This window comes from Penaeus monodon, unplaced genomic scaffold (assembly GCF_015228065.2).
Source record: "Penaeus monodon isolate SGIC_2016 unplaced genomic scaffold, NSTDA_Pmon_1 PmonScaffold_61, whole genome shotgun sequence".
Lineage (NCBI taxonomy): Eukaryota > Metazoa > Arthropoda > Malacostraca > Decapoda > Penaeidae > Penaeus > Penaeus monodon.
In genome coordinates this window covers 270,447-286,858 of record NW_023661106.1, presented here as the reverse complement: position 1 = coordinate 286,858, position 16,412 = coordinate 270,447, and the positions used below count along the sequence as shown (strand labels likewise).

Below are 16,412 nucleotides of genomic sequence, written 5' to 3'. Positions count from 1 at the left end.
CAATAATACTAATAATTAAAGTAATAATAGTAATAATAATATTAATAATAATAATTATTATTATAATAATGATAATAATTATAATAATGAGAATAATAATGATAATAGTAATAATAGTAATAATCATCAAATGTAATCAAAATTCTCTTTATTCTCACTTTAATCATCATTATTGTCATGATTAATATAATTCTGGTAATTATTATCATTATTACCCTAATAATTGCCAGAATCATCAAATGAATGGACAACACGTCATTTTGGAGTCTACTCTCAAAAGGCTATATTTCGCTAGATTTTGACGGTTTTTCGACTTTTGGGATTTTTTTTTCTTTTGCCTTTTTATTATATATGGACACAATTCCTTTTATAATCATCATTATTATCATGATTATCATCATTATTATCGTTATCATCATCATTATCATCATTATCATCATCATTATCATCATTATTGCAATTATTATCATCATTATTGATATTATTATCATTATTATTGCAATTATTGCAGTTATAATATATATTTTTTACATCTATACTAATTACAACTACAATAATAATAGTAATAACAATAATGATAAAAATAATAGCGTTTATATAATCATTATTTATATCATTATTTTAATTAATATCGTTATTACTGTAATTATTACTGTTATAATAATTATTTTTACAAGCATACTACCAGTAAAAATAATAATAATGATAATAATAACAATAATAATATTAATAACAATACCATAACAATTCGTATTATTATAATTATACTTATTAATATTATTATTGTTATTATTACAGTTATAATACATTTTTTGGTAATAATAATAATAATTAAAGTAATAATAATAATAATAATAATAATAATAATAATAATATAATTATAATGATAATAATGATAATATTAATGATAATAGTAATAATAATCATCAAATGTTATCCAAATTCTCTTTATTCTCACTTTTATCATCATTATTGTCATGATTAATAGAATTCTGGTAATTATTATCATTATTACCCTAATAATTGCCAGAATCATCAAATGAATGGAAAAAACGTCATTTTGGAGTCTACTCTCAAAAGGCTATATTTCGCTAGATTTTGCCGCTTTTTCGACTTTCAGGATTTTTTTTTTTACCTTTTTAAATTATATATGGACACAATTCCTGTTATTATCATCATTATTATCATGATTATCATCATTATTATCGTTATCATCATCATTATCATCATTATAATCATTATCATCATCATTATCATGAATATCATCATTATTGCAATTATTTTTATCATTATTGCAATTATTATCATCATTATTGCAATTATTATCATTATTATTGCAATTATTGAAGTTATAATATATATTTTTACATCTATACTAATAACGACTACAATAATAATAGTAATAACAATAATAATAAAAATAATAGCGTTTTTATAATATTTATTTTTACAATTATACTAACAGTAAAAATAATAATAATAATAATAATAACAATAATAATATTAACAACAATATCATAACTATTCGTATTATTATAATTATACTTATTATTATTATTACTTTTATTATTACAGTTATAATATATTTTTTGGCAGTAATACTTATAATTAAAGTAATAATAATAATAGTAATAATAATAATAATAATAATAATAATAATAATAATAAAAATAATAATAATAATAATGATAATGATATTAATGATAATAATAATGATAATAGTATTAATAGTAATAATCATCAAATGTTATTCAAATTCTCTTTATTGTCACTTTTATCATCATTATTGTCATTATTAATAGAATTCTGGTAATTATTATCATTATTACCCTAATAGTTGCCAGAATCATCAAAAGAATGGAAAAAAACGTCATTTTGGAGTCTACTCTCAAATGGCTAGATTTCGCTAGATTTTAACTCTTTTTCGACTTTTGGGATTTTTTTTTTTACCATTTTTTATTATATATGGACACAATTCATGTTATTATCATCATTATTATCATTATTATCATCATTATTATCGTTATCATCATCATTATCATCATTATCATCATTATCATCATCATTATCATCATTATTGCAATTATTATCATTAATATTGCAATTATTGCCGATATAATATATATTTTTACATCTATACTAATAACAACTGCAATAATAATAGTAATAACAATAATAATAACAATAATAAGGTTTTTATAATCATTATTTATATCATTATTTTAATTAATATCGTTATTACTGTAATTATTACTGTTATAATATATTTTTTGGGAATAAAGTAATAATATTAATAATAATAATAATAATAATAATAATGATAATAATAATAATAATAATAATAATATTAATAATAATAATAATGATAAAATGTTATCCAAATTCTCTTTATTCTCACTTTTATCATCATTATTGTCATGATTAATAGAATTCTGGTAATTATTATCATAATTACCCTAATAATTTCCAGAATCATCAAATGAATGGAAAAAACGTTATTTTGGAGTCTACTCTCAAAAGGCTATATTTCGCTAGATTTTGCCGTTTTTTCGACTTATGGAATTTTTTTCCTTTTACCTTTTTTTATTATATATGGAAATAATTCCTGTTATTATCATCCTTATTATCATGATTATCATTATTATTATCGTTATCATCATCATTATCATCATTCTCATCATCATTATCATCATTATTACAATTATTATCATCATTATTCCAATTATCATCATTATTATTGCAATTATTGCAGTTATAATATATATTTTTACATCTATTCTAATAACAACTACAATAATAATAGTAATAACAATAATAATAACAACAATAGCGTTTTTATAATCATTATTTATATCATTATTTTAATTAATATCGTTAATACTGTAATTATTACTGTTATAATAATTATTTTTATAATTATACAACCAGTAAAAATAATAATAATGATAATAATAACAATAATAAAATTAATAACAATATTATAACAATTCGTATTATTATAATTATAATTATTATTATTATTATTGTTATTATTACAGTTATAATAAATTTTTTGGCAATAATACTAATAATTAAAGTAATAATAATAATAATAATAATAATAATAATAATGATAATAATAATAATAATAATAACAATGATAATAATGATAATAATAATGATGATAGTAATAATAGTAATAATCATCAACTGTTATCCAAATTCTCTTCATTCTCACTTTTATCATCATTATTGTCATGTTTAATAGAATTCTGGTAATTATTATCATTATTACCCTAATAATTGTCAGAATCATCAAATGAATGGAAAAAACGTCATTTTGGAGTCTACTCTCAAAAGGCTATATTTCGCTAGATTTTGCCGCTTTTTCGACTTTTTGGATTTTTTTTCTTTTATCTTTTTTTTTTTTAATTATATATGGACACAATTCCTGTTATTATCATCATTATTATCATGATTATCATCATTATTATCGTTATCATCATCATTATCATCATTAACATCATCATTATCATCATTATTGCAATTATTATAATCATTATTGCAATTATTGTCCTTATTATTGCAATTATTGCAGTTATAATATATATTTTTACATCTATACTAATAACAACTACAATAATAATTGTAATAACAATAATAATAACAATAATAGCGTTTTTATAATCATTATTTATATCATTATTTTAATTAATATCGTTATTACTGTAATTATTACTGTTATAATAATTATTTTTACAATTATACTACCAGTAAAAATAATAATAATGATAATAATATCAATAATAATATTAAAAACAATATTATAACAATTTGTATTATTATAACTATACTTACTATTTATTATTATTGTTATTATTACAGTTATAATATATTTTTTTGGCAATAATACTAATAATAATAAAGTAATAATTATAATAATAATAATAATAATGATAATAATAATAATAATAATAATAATAATAATGATAATAATGATAATAATAATGATAATAGTAATAATAGTAATAATCATCAAATGATATCCAAATTCTCTTTATTCTCACTTTATCATCATTATTGTCATGATTAATAGAATTCTGGTAATGATTATCATTATGACCCTAATAATTGCCAGAATCATCAAATGAATGGAAAAAACGTCATTTTGGAGTCTACTCTCAAAAGGCTATATTTCGCTATATTTTCCCGCTTTTTCGACTTTTGGGATTTTTTTTTCTTTTACCTTTTTTATTATATATGGACACAATTCCTGTTATTATCATCATTATTATCATGATTATCATCATTATTATCGTTATCATCATCATTATCATCATTATCATCATTATCATCATCATTATCATCATTATTGCAATTATTATCATCATTATTGCAATTATTATGATTATTATTGCAGTTACAATATATATTTTTACATCTATACTATTAACAACTACAATAATAATAGTAATAACAATAATAATAACAAGAACTTTTTTATAATCATTATTTATATCATTATTTTAATTAATATCGATATTACTGTAATTATTAATGTTATAATAATTATTTTTACAATTATACTACCAGTAAAAATAATAATAATGATAATAATAACAATAATAATATTAATTACAATATTATAACAATTCGTATTATTATAATTATACTTATTATTATTATTATTGTTATTATTACAGTTATATTATATTTTTTGGCAATAATACTTATAATTAAAGTAATAATAATAATAATAATAATAATAATAATAATAATCATAATAATAATAATAATAATTATAATGATAATAATAATGATAATAATAATGATAATAGTAATAACAGTAATAATCATCAAATGTTATCGAAATTCTCTTTATTCTCACTTTTATCATCATTATTGTCATGATTAATAGAATTCTAGTAATTTTTATCATTATTACCCTAATAATTGCCAGAATCATCAAATGAATGGAAAAAAACGTCATTTTGGAGTCAACTCTCAAAAGGCTATATTTCGCTATATTTTGCCGCTTTTTCGACTTTTGGGATTATTTTCTTTTACCTTTTTTATTATATATGGACACAATTCCTGTTATTATCATCATTATTATCATGATTATCATCATTATTATCGTTATCATCATCATTACCATCATTATCATCATCATTATCATAATTATTGCAATTATTATCATCATTATTGCAATTATTATCATTATTATTGCAATTATTGCAGTTATAATATATATTTTTACATCTATACTGATAACAACTACAATAATAAGAGTAATAACAATAATAATAACAATAATAGCGTTTTTATAATCATTATTTATATAAGTATTTTAATTAATATCGTTATTACTGTAATTATTACTGTTATAATAATTATTTTTACAATTATACTACCAGTAAAAATAATAATAATGATAATAATAACAATAATAATATTAATAACAATATTATAACAATTCGTATTATTATAATTATACTTATTATTATTATTATTGTTATTATTACAGTTATAATATATTTTTTGGGAATAATACTAATAATTAAAGTAATAATAATAATAATAATAATAATAATAATAATAATAATGATGATAATAATGATAATAATGATAATAATAATGATAATAGTAATAATAGTAATAATATTAAATTCCAAATTTTTTTTTTTATCATCATTATTGTCAGGATTAATAGAATTCTGGTAATTATTATCATTATTACCCTAATAATTGCCAGAATCATCAAATGAATGGAAAAAACGTCATTTTGGAGTCTACTCTCAAAAGGCTATATTTCGCTTGATTTTGCCGCTTTTTCGACTTCTGTTTTTTTTTTCTTTTACCTTTTCTTATTATATATGGACAAAATTCCTTTTATTATCATCATTATTATCATGATTATCATCATTATTATCGTTATCATCATCATTATCATCATTATCATCATTTTCATCATTATTGCAATTATTATCATCAATATTGCAATTATTATCATTATTATTGCAATTATTGCAGTTATAATATATATTTTTACATCTATACTAAAAAAACTACAATAATAATAGTAATAACAATAATAATAACAATAATAACATTTTTATAATCATTATTTATATCATTATTTTAATTACTATCGTTATTACTGTAATTATTACTGTTATAATAATTATTTTTACAATTATACTTCCAGTAAAAATAATAATAATAATAATAATAACAATAATAATATTAATAACAATATTATAACAATTCGTATTATTATAATTATACTTATTATTATTATTATTGTTATTATTACAGTTATAATATATTTTTTGGCAATAATACTAATTCTTCTTTTAACGGTAGGTTCATACCTGAGCCGCCGTGGTCACAGCATGATACTTAATTGTAGTTTTCATATTGTGATGCCCTTGGAGTGAGTACGTGCTAGGGTCACCAGTTCCTTTCCACGGAGAGTGCCGGTGGTACCTTTTTAGGTAATCATTCTCTCTATTTATCCGGGCTTGGGACCAGCACTTGACTTGTCCTGGCTTGGCCACCCAGTGGCTAGGTAGGCAATCAAGGTGAAGTTCCTTGCCCAAGGGAATAACGCGCTGGCCGGTGACTCGAACACTCGAACTCAGATTGCCGTCGTGACAGTCTTGAGTCCGACGCTCTAACCATTCGGTCACCGCGGCCTTATCAATAATACTAATAATTAAAGTAATAATAATAATAATAATAATAATAATAATAATAATAATAATAATAATAATAATTATAATAATAATAACAATGATAATAATGATAATAATAATGATAATAGTAATAATAGTAATAATCATCAAATGTTATCTAAATTCTCTTTATTCTCACTTTTATCATTATTATTGTTATGATTAATAAAATTCTGGTAATTATTATCATTATTACCCTAATAATTGCCAGAATCATCAAATGAATGGAAAAAACGTCATTTTGGAGTCTACTCTCAAAAGGCTATATTTCGCTAGATTTTGCCACTTTTTCGACTTTTGGGATTTTTTTTCTTTTACCTTTTTTATTATATATGGACAGAATTCCTGTTATTATCATCATTATTATCATGGTTTTCATTATTATCGTTATCATCATCATTATCATCATTATCATCATTATAAGCATTATTGCAATTATTATCATCATTATTGCAATTATTATCATTATTATTGCAATTATTGCAGTTATAATATATATTTTTACATCTATACTAATAACAACTACAATAATAATAGTAATAACAATAATAATAACAATAATAGCGTTTTTATAATCATTATTTATATCATTATTTTAATTACTATCGTTATTACTGTAATTATTACTGTTATAATAATTATTTTTACAATTATACTACCAGTAAAAATAATAATAATGATAATAATAACAATAATAATATTAATAACAATATTATAAAAATTCGTATTATTATAATCATACTTATTATTATTATTATTGTTATTATTATAGTTATAATATATTTTTTGGCAATAATATTAATAATTAAAGTAATAATAATAATAATAATAATAATAATAATAATAATAATAATAATAATAATGATAATAGTAATAATAGTAATAATCATCAAATGTTATCCAAATTCTCTTTATTCTCACTTTTATCATCATTATTGTCATGATTAATAGAATTCTGGTAATTATTATCATTATTACCCAAATAATTACCAGAATCATCAAATGAATGGAAAAAACGTCATTTTGGAGTCTACTCTCAAAAGGCTATATTTCGCTAGATTTTGCCGATTTTTCGACTTTTGGGATTTTTTTTCTTTTACCTTTTTTATTATATATGGACACAATTCCTGTTATTATCATCATTATTATCATGATTATCATCATTATTATCGTTATCATCATCATTATCATCATTATCATCATTATCATCATCATTATCATCATTATTGCAATTATTATCATCATTATTGCAATTATTATAATTATTATTGCAATTATTGCAGTTATAATATATATTTTTACATCTATACTAATAACAACTACAATAATAATAGTAATAACAATAATAATAACAATAATAACGTTTTTATAATCATTATTTATATCATTATTTTAATTAATATCGTTATTACTGTAATTATTACTGTTATGATAATTATTTTTACAATTATACTACCAGTAAAAATAATAATAATGATTATAATAACAATAATAATATTAATAACAATATTATAACAATTTGTATTATTATAATTATACTTATTGTTATTATTATTGTTATTATTACAGTTATAATAATTTTTTTGGCAATAATATTAATAATTCAAGTATAATAATAATAATAATAATAATGATGATAATAATGATAATAATGATAATAATAATGATAATAGTAATAATAGTAATAATCATCAAATGTTATCCAAATTCTCTTTATTCTCACTTTTATCATCATTATTGTCATGATTAATAGAATTCTGGTAATTATTATCATTATTATCTTAATAATTTCCAGAATCATCAAATGAATGGAAAAAACGTCATTTTGGAGTCTACTCTCAAAAGGCTATATTTCGCTATATTTTCCCGCTTTTTCGACTTTTGGGATTTTTATTCTTTTACCTTTTTTTATTATATATGGACACAATTCCTGTTATTATCATCATTATTATCATGATTATCATCATTATTATCGTTATCATCATTATTATCATCATTATCATCATTATCATCATTATTGCAATTATTATCATCATTATTGCAATTATTATCATTATTATTGCAATTATTGCAGTTATAATATATATTTTTACATCTATACTAATAACAACTACAATAATAATAGTAATAACAATATTATAACAATTCGTATTATTATAATTATACTTATTATTATTATTATTGTTATTATTACAGTTATAATATATTTTTTGGCAATAATATTAATAATTAAAGTAATAATAATAATAATAATAATAATAATAATAATCATGATAATAATGATAATAATAATGATAATAGTATGTCCAAGGTTTCCCCTCTTTATATAAATCATTAATTTCACTTAATCAAGGTTTCTTAATTATTTTATTTATAATTTTCAGATATCATGAGCAAACCTTTTGTCCTTTTATATATCCTCTGTGGAATAGATTGCTTCAAGGAGATAGAAAACTCATTGTCTATTTTCAATATATATTTTCCATCTATATATGTATTCAAATTCAATCAATCAAAAATAAAACTTTGCACATATGTATATCAGAAGCTCGATGTAGTGCAGGCCTTAGTCCAGTCAGGGTCAAGCGGTCCGAGGTCATACAGCCGAGGTCATGCAGCCCGAAGAAGTACGGATCGGGATAATTAGGACCGAGACGACACAGACCAGGGTAGAATAGCCCAGGGTAAATGTCCTAGGGTGGATAGCCACAACAATGCTGACAGGTTTCTTCCACTCATAAAATATGGAAGCTGCAATAAGAACCAGTGGAATAATGCACTAAATCACTCACTTCATAACATTAAGTTACTTTACTTGCTATCACTTATGTAATTAAGTTTTACACAATTTCAATTTCAAAAGTAGTAAAATAAATATATATAATTACTTACAATGTGTATCAGTGTGGAGTTCGGAGCCAAGTGGCTGACCATATAACGGTGACCACCGACCATGGCTTTCTTCCAGGTTCGAAGCAGGAGAAATGGGTCGTCTGGGTAAACCCAATGGTTCGCTAACGCTCACAAGCACGCACGCACTCACATTTCGCACACAAGACAGCAAATACAAATATTTATAAGGGAAACCATCACCAAACCCTGTACAAAGCCCCCCATTTTGACTTAAAAATTATACGATTTTAAGTGAAAGTGGGGTTTCCCTTATCTTACCTTGTGATATATACAATCAAATTTACACTGAACATCGACTAAGGATGTCTGCACCAACATTGTCTTGACCTTTGATATACTCTATCGTAAATGCATATGACTGGAGAGCCAGTGACCAACGCATAAGACGACCATTGCTATTTTTCATGTTTCTGACGTATGTTAATGGTTGTTGGTCAGTTTGCAAGACAAACTCGCGGCCATACAGATAACACCAGAACTTTTTAATAGCCCACACGATAGCTAAAGCTTCTCTCTCTATTACGGCATAACGACCTTCCGAGTCGGAGAGCTTTCTACTCGCGTAAGCGATTGGCATGAGGACACCATCCACCTTTTGCAACAAAACCGCCCCAAGACCCGTGTCGCTGGCGTCTGTTCTGAGATAAAAGATCTTCTCGTAGTCAGGCAGAGTTAAGATTGGAGCATTTATTAATAAGTATTTTAACTCGTCGATTCTTTTAACAAGATCAGGGGTTAAATTTAGCTTATTAGGAGAAAATTTCTTCAGAAGAGAGTTCAAAGGATGCACGAGGTCAGCCAAGTTCGGGATAAACTTACGAAAAAACGAAAGAGTACCAAGGAAACTACGTAGTTGTTTCTTAGTTTCCGGTATAGGCATATTCTTAATTGCGTTTACCTTATCTGGAAGGGTACTCAAGCCCTTTTCACCAAGATTAAATCCAAGATATTTGATATTGGGAAAAGCTATAAAACACTTGCTAGGCCCAGCAGTTAACCCATGCTCACGCAATCTTTCCAGAAGATTCCTTATATGAATCAAGTGATTATCAAAGGACGAGCTGTGCACCACTAAATTATCGAAGTAGCACTCTACATTCGTCAATCCTGCAGTAACTTTACGCATTAGTCTAATAAAACTAGCACACGCCGTGCGTAAACCGAACGGAAGTTTCGTGAACTGCACAAGTCCATATTTGGGAGTAGCAAAAGCCGTGCATGGTTTTGCCTTTTCCGATAACGGAATTTGCCAATAACCTTTACAAAGATCTAATTCCGTAAAGTAAACGTCTCCCACAAAATTACCTAGCGCTTCATCCATCGTTGGCATCGGTTCTGCGTCGAAAACGCTCACATCATTCAGAGCCCTAAAATCTACGCAAAAGCACCATGAATGATCGGCCTTTTTAACTAGCACAACGGGTGAGCAATAAGGAGATGTTGAAGGTTCGATAACGCCTAAAGATAGCATTCTATCCACTTCCTCATCGAAAGCTTTTCGGAGATGATGGGGAATAGGGTATGGCTTAGTATGGACTGGGACAACGGTTGTCAAATCAATGTCATGTATGACTGTGCTGATTACACCGGGTTTGTCTGAAAAGACGTCAGAGAATTCAGCTATTAGCTGTTTTAACTCTGCTGTCTGCTCACTCGACAGTTCAGGATTAAGATTTACTTTGTATTCACTAGCCTCGTACAACTCCGGGATATCGCAAGCAAAATTCTCGTCATCCTTGGATGATGGAAGATCATCCACGACGCACATCTGACATACTTGCGAAGAAGAAACCTCATCACGCCTCACATATTTCTTTAGCATGTTTATGTGATACAATCTCTTCTTCGAATTAACCTTTACCTCGTAATCTACGCCGTTATCGTGTTTCTTCACTACCGAATAAGGTCCCTTCCACTGCATAGTTAACTTGTTGTGAGATGTTGGTAACAAGACAAGTGCTTCGTCGCCTTCGTTTAGTTTGCGTACTTTAGCAGTTCTGTCAAAATAGGCTTTATACATCTTGCCAGAAACGTCAGCATGGGAGGAGGCCATTTGGGCTGATTCCTCTAAGCGGGATCGTAGGTCAAGCACGTACTGATAAGTGCTCTTAGTCTCCTCATTAATGTCATCTCTGGTCCATAGATCATGAAGAATAGACAGTGGACCACGCACTTTGCGACCGTATAACAACTCAAATGGGCTGAATTTCAGAGTATCGTTAGGAACCTCGCGGTACGCGAACAGGACAGACGGAATGTAGCGATCCCAATCTTGGGGTCGTTCTCCGCAGAGTTTCTTAAGCATGGACTTTAACACTGCGTGAAATCGCTCTACAGTGCCGTTGCAGCAGGCATGGTATGGGCTCGTAAATAATGCTTTTATCGAGAGCAACCTGTTTATCTCCGCCATTAAATCGGATTTGAACTGAGTTCCGCGATCTGAGAGCATTTCTTTCGGTATTCCAACACGCGAAAAAATACTTAACAAAGCCTCTGCTACAGTGACTGTATCTATATTCCGTAAGGGAACTGCTTCAGGGAATCTAGTGGCCATGTCAATGAGCGTCAGTATGTACTTGTGGCCTCTGCTAGACGCAGGTGTTATCGGCCCCACAAGATCGATTGCTACCCTGGCAAATGGCTCGCTTATAATTGGCATCTGAACCATGGGAGCCTTGCCTATTTTACCTTTAGGACTCGTCTTCTGACACACGTGACATGAACGGCAGTAGCGTTTTATCTCCGCTCCCGCGCCTGGCCAAAAAAAATTATGAAAAATCTTATCCGCTGTTTTCCTGTGGGAAAAATGACCTGCAACAGGAGAATCATGAGCGGTTGAAAGAATCACATTTACAAATTTCCGAGGTACTACCAACTGTTTAACACCAACTTCATAGGCATGCTTGCTATTAACGCACACTCGGTGAATTAAGCCTTTCACTATTTCGTATTTTACTGAACGATTCTTTACATTTACTATAGATTTATTGTTGACTTTAGCTCTTATATTTTCGAGAGAAGAACATTTATTCTGAGCATTCATAAAATCATCTTTGGAAATCTTATCAATCTGAAAATCAGAAACTGTCAGTTCTGCTGGTTCGGCGTCTTCCTTTACTTTAGCGGATCTCGTGGCAACTGCATTAACAACATCTGTGCGGTTAGACGAGTTTACCGATATATTACGTTTAGGGTTATTCACGGATGGTACTTTGACACCTGGCACCATACCCACGAGAACATCGGTGAACTTAATAGGAGCAGCAACAACGTTGAACCACCCACTCAAAAATTCGCTCTTTATAAGACAGCGCACAGTTGGAAAAGTTCAGCCCACTCCGAGGTAGTCGTACAGAGTGACCATTTTCCCTCGCCTCGCCGTGGCGGGGATCAGCGATTCTTTAACGATGATGGACGAACAGCCAGAATCAAAGAGCACATGCACGGGTTTATTATACAACATTCCCTCACACGTGATACTGTTGTTCGGAGAGAGGTCAGAGTCGAACACAAAGTTGACCCTCTGAGAGGACTTGCTTTTACCGGGCATTAAGTCGGGGCAAGAAGGACGTATATGACCTGGCTTGGAACAGTGGTGACACACGACCTTATCCCTAACGCCAGTTTTAGTACTGTTCCTTGTATCCGGATCTTCCTTGATGGGCATTTTACGGGTTTTGAAAGACTTGTGTGCACTACGAAATCTGTCGGCTGCTTGCGCCAAGTCAAGAGTAGTTCCAAAGACTCGTTCCTTAAGAAAAACGCGAAGTTCAAAAGGACAATTGTTTAACATCTGGTCGCGAATTAAGAAGTCAAACAGCTCCTCGTAGTTCTTTGTGACGTCACTCATTGTTAGCCAGTTATCCAAATATCTAATCAGTCGAGACATTAATTGCACGTACGTCTCGTTTTCACCAACCTTACTCTCCTTAAACTTCTTACGGTAGGAATCAACATCAACATTATACCCTTTCAGTAACGCGTCTTTTAACAGTTCGTAATTTACTAGAACGTCATCCGGCAGACTTACGTATATCTTTAAGGCTTTGCCCCCCAACAGAGAACCTAAATAGACATAAAAATTATGTGAATCCCATCCCTGTAAACAGGCTAGTTTCTCGAATCTGCGTAAGTAATCGTCTATGTCATCCTTACCGTCATCAAACTTAGGCATTTTCAATCCCGGATATGACCCTTCGACAGCGCTTTCATTGCGAGTGCTCGTCTCCGATTGCAACTGAGCAAGAGCTAACTCGTGGGCTCGTTGTTTGTCTGCCTCGCGCGACTCGTGTGTTCGCTGTTTCTCCCTCTCCTGGGCCTCTAACTCTTCCCTTTTTAAATCTCTCTCCTTTTGCCTTTCATCTCTTTCTCTTTGTTTATCTTCTCTTTCTCTTTGTATCTCTTCTCTTTCTATCCTTTGCTTATATCTATCCTCCTCTTTCGCGACTAAAGTATTAATATCTGCGGCGGATAGACCCGCATCTTTAGCGCATTTAACAAGTTCAATTAAATCGACTGACATGATTGCGAATCTAAGTTTTTTTTTCTTTTTTTTTTCAATAAGCTAATTCTAAAACTTGATAGAAACTCTTACACTGCAAGATAATTAATGTAAAAGCTTAGCACAACCGTTTACAAAAAAAAATCCTCGCTTTACGTAATTACCGATTATACCTGCCGACTTAACGCGAGCAGTATAGTTTAAATGAACAAGTACAGTTCACAAGCAATTACGAATAATCTGCGACAAAACATCGTTAACAGCAATGGCAGAATTATACAAGGGTTTACAATCCATCGCAGTTAAGATATAGCGAACGGAGTTACTGTATTTCACAACGCCCGCGGGCACACCACAGTCTTCAACATTTACCAAGACTGTTCTCCCGAACGTATAACCAATAAGCATTACAATACTTATCACTGAATACGCAACACGTGGTGATATACACCACAACAACGGTGAAAAGGAGGCACGATTGAATTAAAATTTACTCTTAATCCGCACGCGTATGACGCAATGTTACGTATATCAAATATACAACTTACTAAGCAAGTCGTCACACTCCTTCACCACAACTTGGACCATTCACACCACATCATTCCTCCATTTGGTTTACCGACTCACCTTTATATGGCCAGCCACCTGCCCGGACACCACATTACAATCTGAGATGATACAAAAGTAAAGCATGAATAAAAAAATATAATTAGCCCTTGTGCAATCTATCAGAGGATCCTACTCACTGCGCCACTTGTCCAAGGTTTCCCCTCTTTATATAAATCATTAATTTCACTTAATCAGGGTTTCTTAATTATTTTATTTATAATTTTCAGATATCATGAGCAAACCTTTTGTCCTTTTATATATCCTCTGGGGAATAGATTGCTTCAGGGAGATAGAAAACTCATTGTCTATTTTCAATATATATTTTCCATCTATATATGTATTCAAATTCAATCAATCAAAAATAAAACTTTGCACATATGTATATCAGAAGCTCGATGTAGTGCAGGCCTTAGTCCAGTCAGGGTCAAGCGGTCCGAGGTCATACAGCCGAGGTCATGCAGCCCGAAGAAGTACGGATCGGGATAATTAGGACCGAGACGACACAGACCAGGGTAGAATAGCCCAGGGTAAATGTCCTAGGGTGGATAGCCACAACAATGCTGACAGGTTTCTTCCACTCATAAAATATGGAAGCTGCAATAAGAACCAGTGGAATAATGCACTAAATCACTCACTTCATAACATCAAGTTACTTTACTTGCTATCACTTATGTAATTAAGTTTTACACAATTTCAATTTCAAAAGTAGTAAAATAAATATATATAATTACTTACAATGTGTATCAGTGTGGAGTTCGGAGCCAAGTGGCTGACCAAATAACGGTGACCACCGACCATGGCTTCCTTCCAGGTTCGAAGCAGGAGAAATGGGTCGTCTGGGTAAACCCAATGGTTCGCTAACGCTCACAAGCACGCACGCACTCACATTTCGCACACAAGACAGCACACACCATCACCAAACCCTGTACATAGTAATAATCATCAAATGTTATCCAAATTCTCTTTATTCTCACTTTTATCATCATTATTGTCATGATTAATAGAATTCTGGTAATTATTATCATTATTACCCTAATAATTGCCAGAATCATCAAATGAATGGAAAAAACGTCATTTTGGAGTCTACTCTCAAAAGGCTATATTTCGCTAGATTTTGCCGCTTTTTCGACTTTTGGGATTTTTTTTCTTTTACCTTTTTATTATATATGGACACAATTCCTGTTATTATCATCATTATTATCATGATTATCATCATTATTATCGTTATCATCATCATTATCATCATTATCATCATTATCATCATCATTATCATCATTATTGCAATTATTATCATCATTATTGCAATTATTATCATTATTATTGCAATTATTGCAGTTATAATATATATTTTTACATCTATACTAATAACAACTACAATAATAATAGTAATAACAATAATAATAACAATAATAGCGTTTTATAATCATTATTTATATCATTATTTTAATTAATATCGTTATTACTGTAATTATTACTGTTATAACAATTATTTTTACAATTATAGTACCAGTAAAAATAATAATAATGATTATAATAACAATGATAATATTAATAACAATATTATAACAATTCGTATTAATATAATTATACGTATTATTATTATTATTGTTATTATTACATTTATAATATATTTTTTGGCAATAATACTAATAATTAAAGTAGTAATAATAATA

At 28.2% G+C, this 16,412-nt stretch overlaps 1 protein-coding gene and 2 long non-coding RNA genes across 3 annotated transcripts; all 3 read right to left on the bottom strand.

Annotated features, from left to right (window-relative positions):
- Positions 1 to 9,177: 9,177 nt before the first annotated feature.
- Positions 9,178 to 9,659, bottom strand: LOC119571389. The gene is made up of 2 exons (XR_005228587.1): positions 9,609 to 9,659; positions 9,178 to 9,467 (listed from the first exon to the last, which is right to left on the bottom strand). It is a non-coding gene; the product is annotated as an uncharacterized LOC119571389 (long non-coding RNA).
- Positions 9,660 to 9,909: 250 nt separating this feature from the next.
- LOC119571387 lies at positions 9,910 to 12,858 on the bottom strand. The gene has a single exon (XM_037918715.1). The coding sequence runs from the start codon at positions 12,856 to 12,858 to the stop codon at positions 9,910 to 9,912; it is 2,949 nt and encodes a 982-aa protein (XP_037774643.1).
- Positions 12,859 to 15,043: 2,185 nt separating this feature from the next.
- On the bottom strand, positions 15,044 to 15,505 carry LOC119571388. Its single transcript, XR_005228586.1, has 2 exons — positions 15,475 to 15,505; positions 15,044 to 15,333 (listed from the first exon to the last, which is right to left on the bottom strand). It is a non-coding gene; the product is annotated as an uncharacterized LOC119571388 (long non-coding RNA).
- Between the last annotated feature and the right edge of the window lie 907 nt (positions 15,506 to 16,412).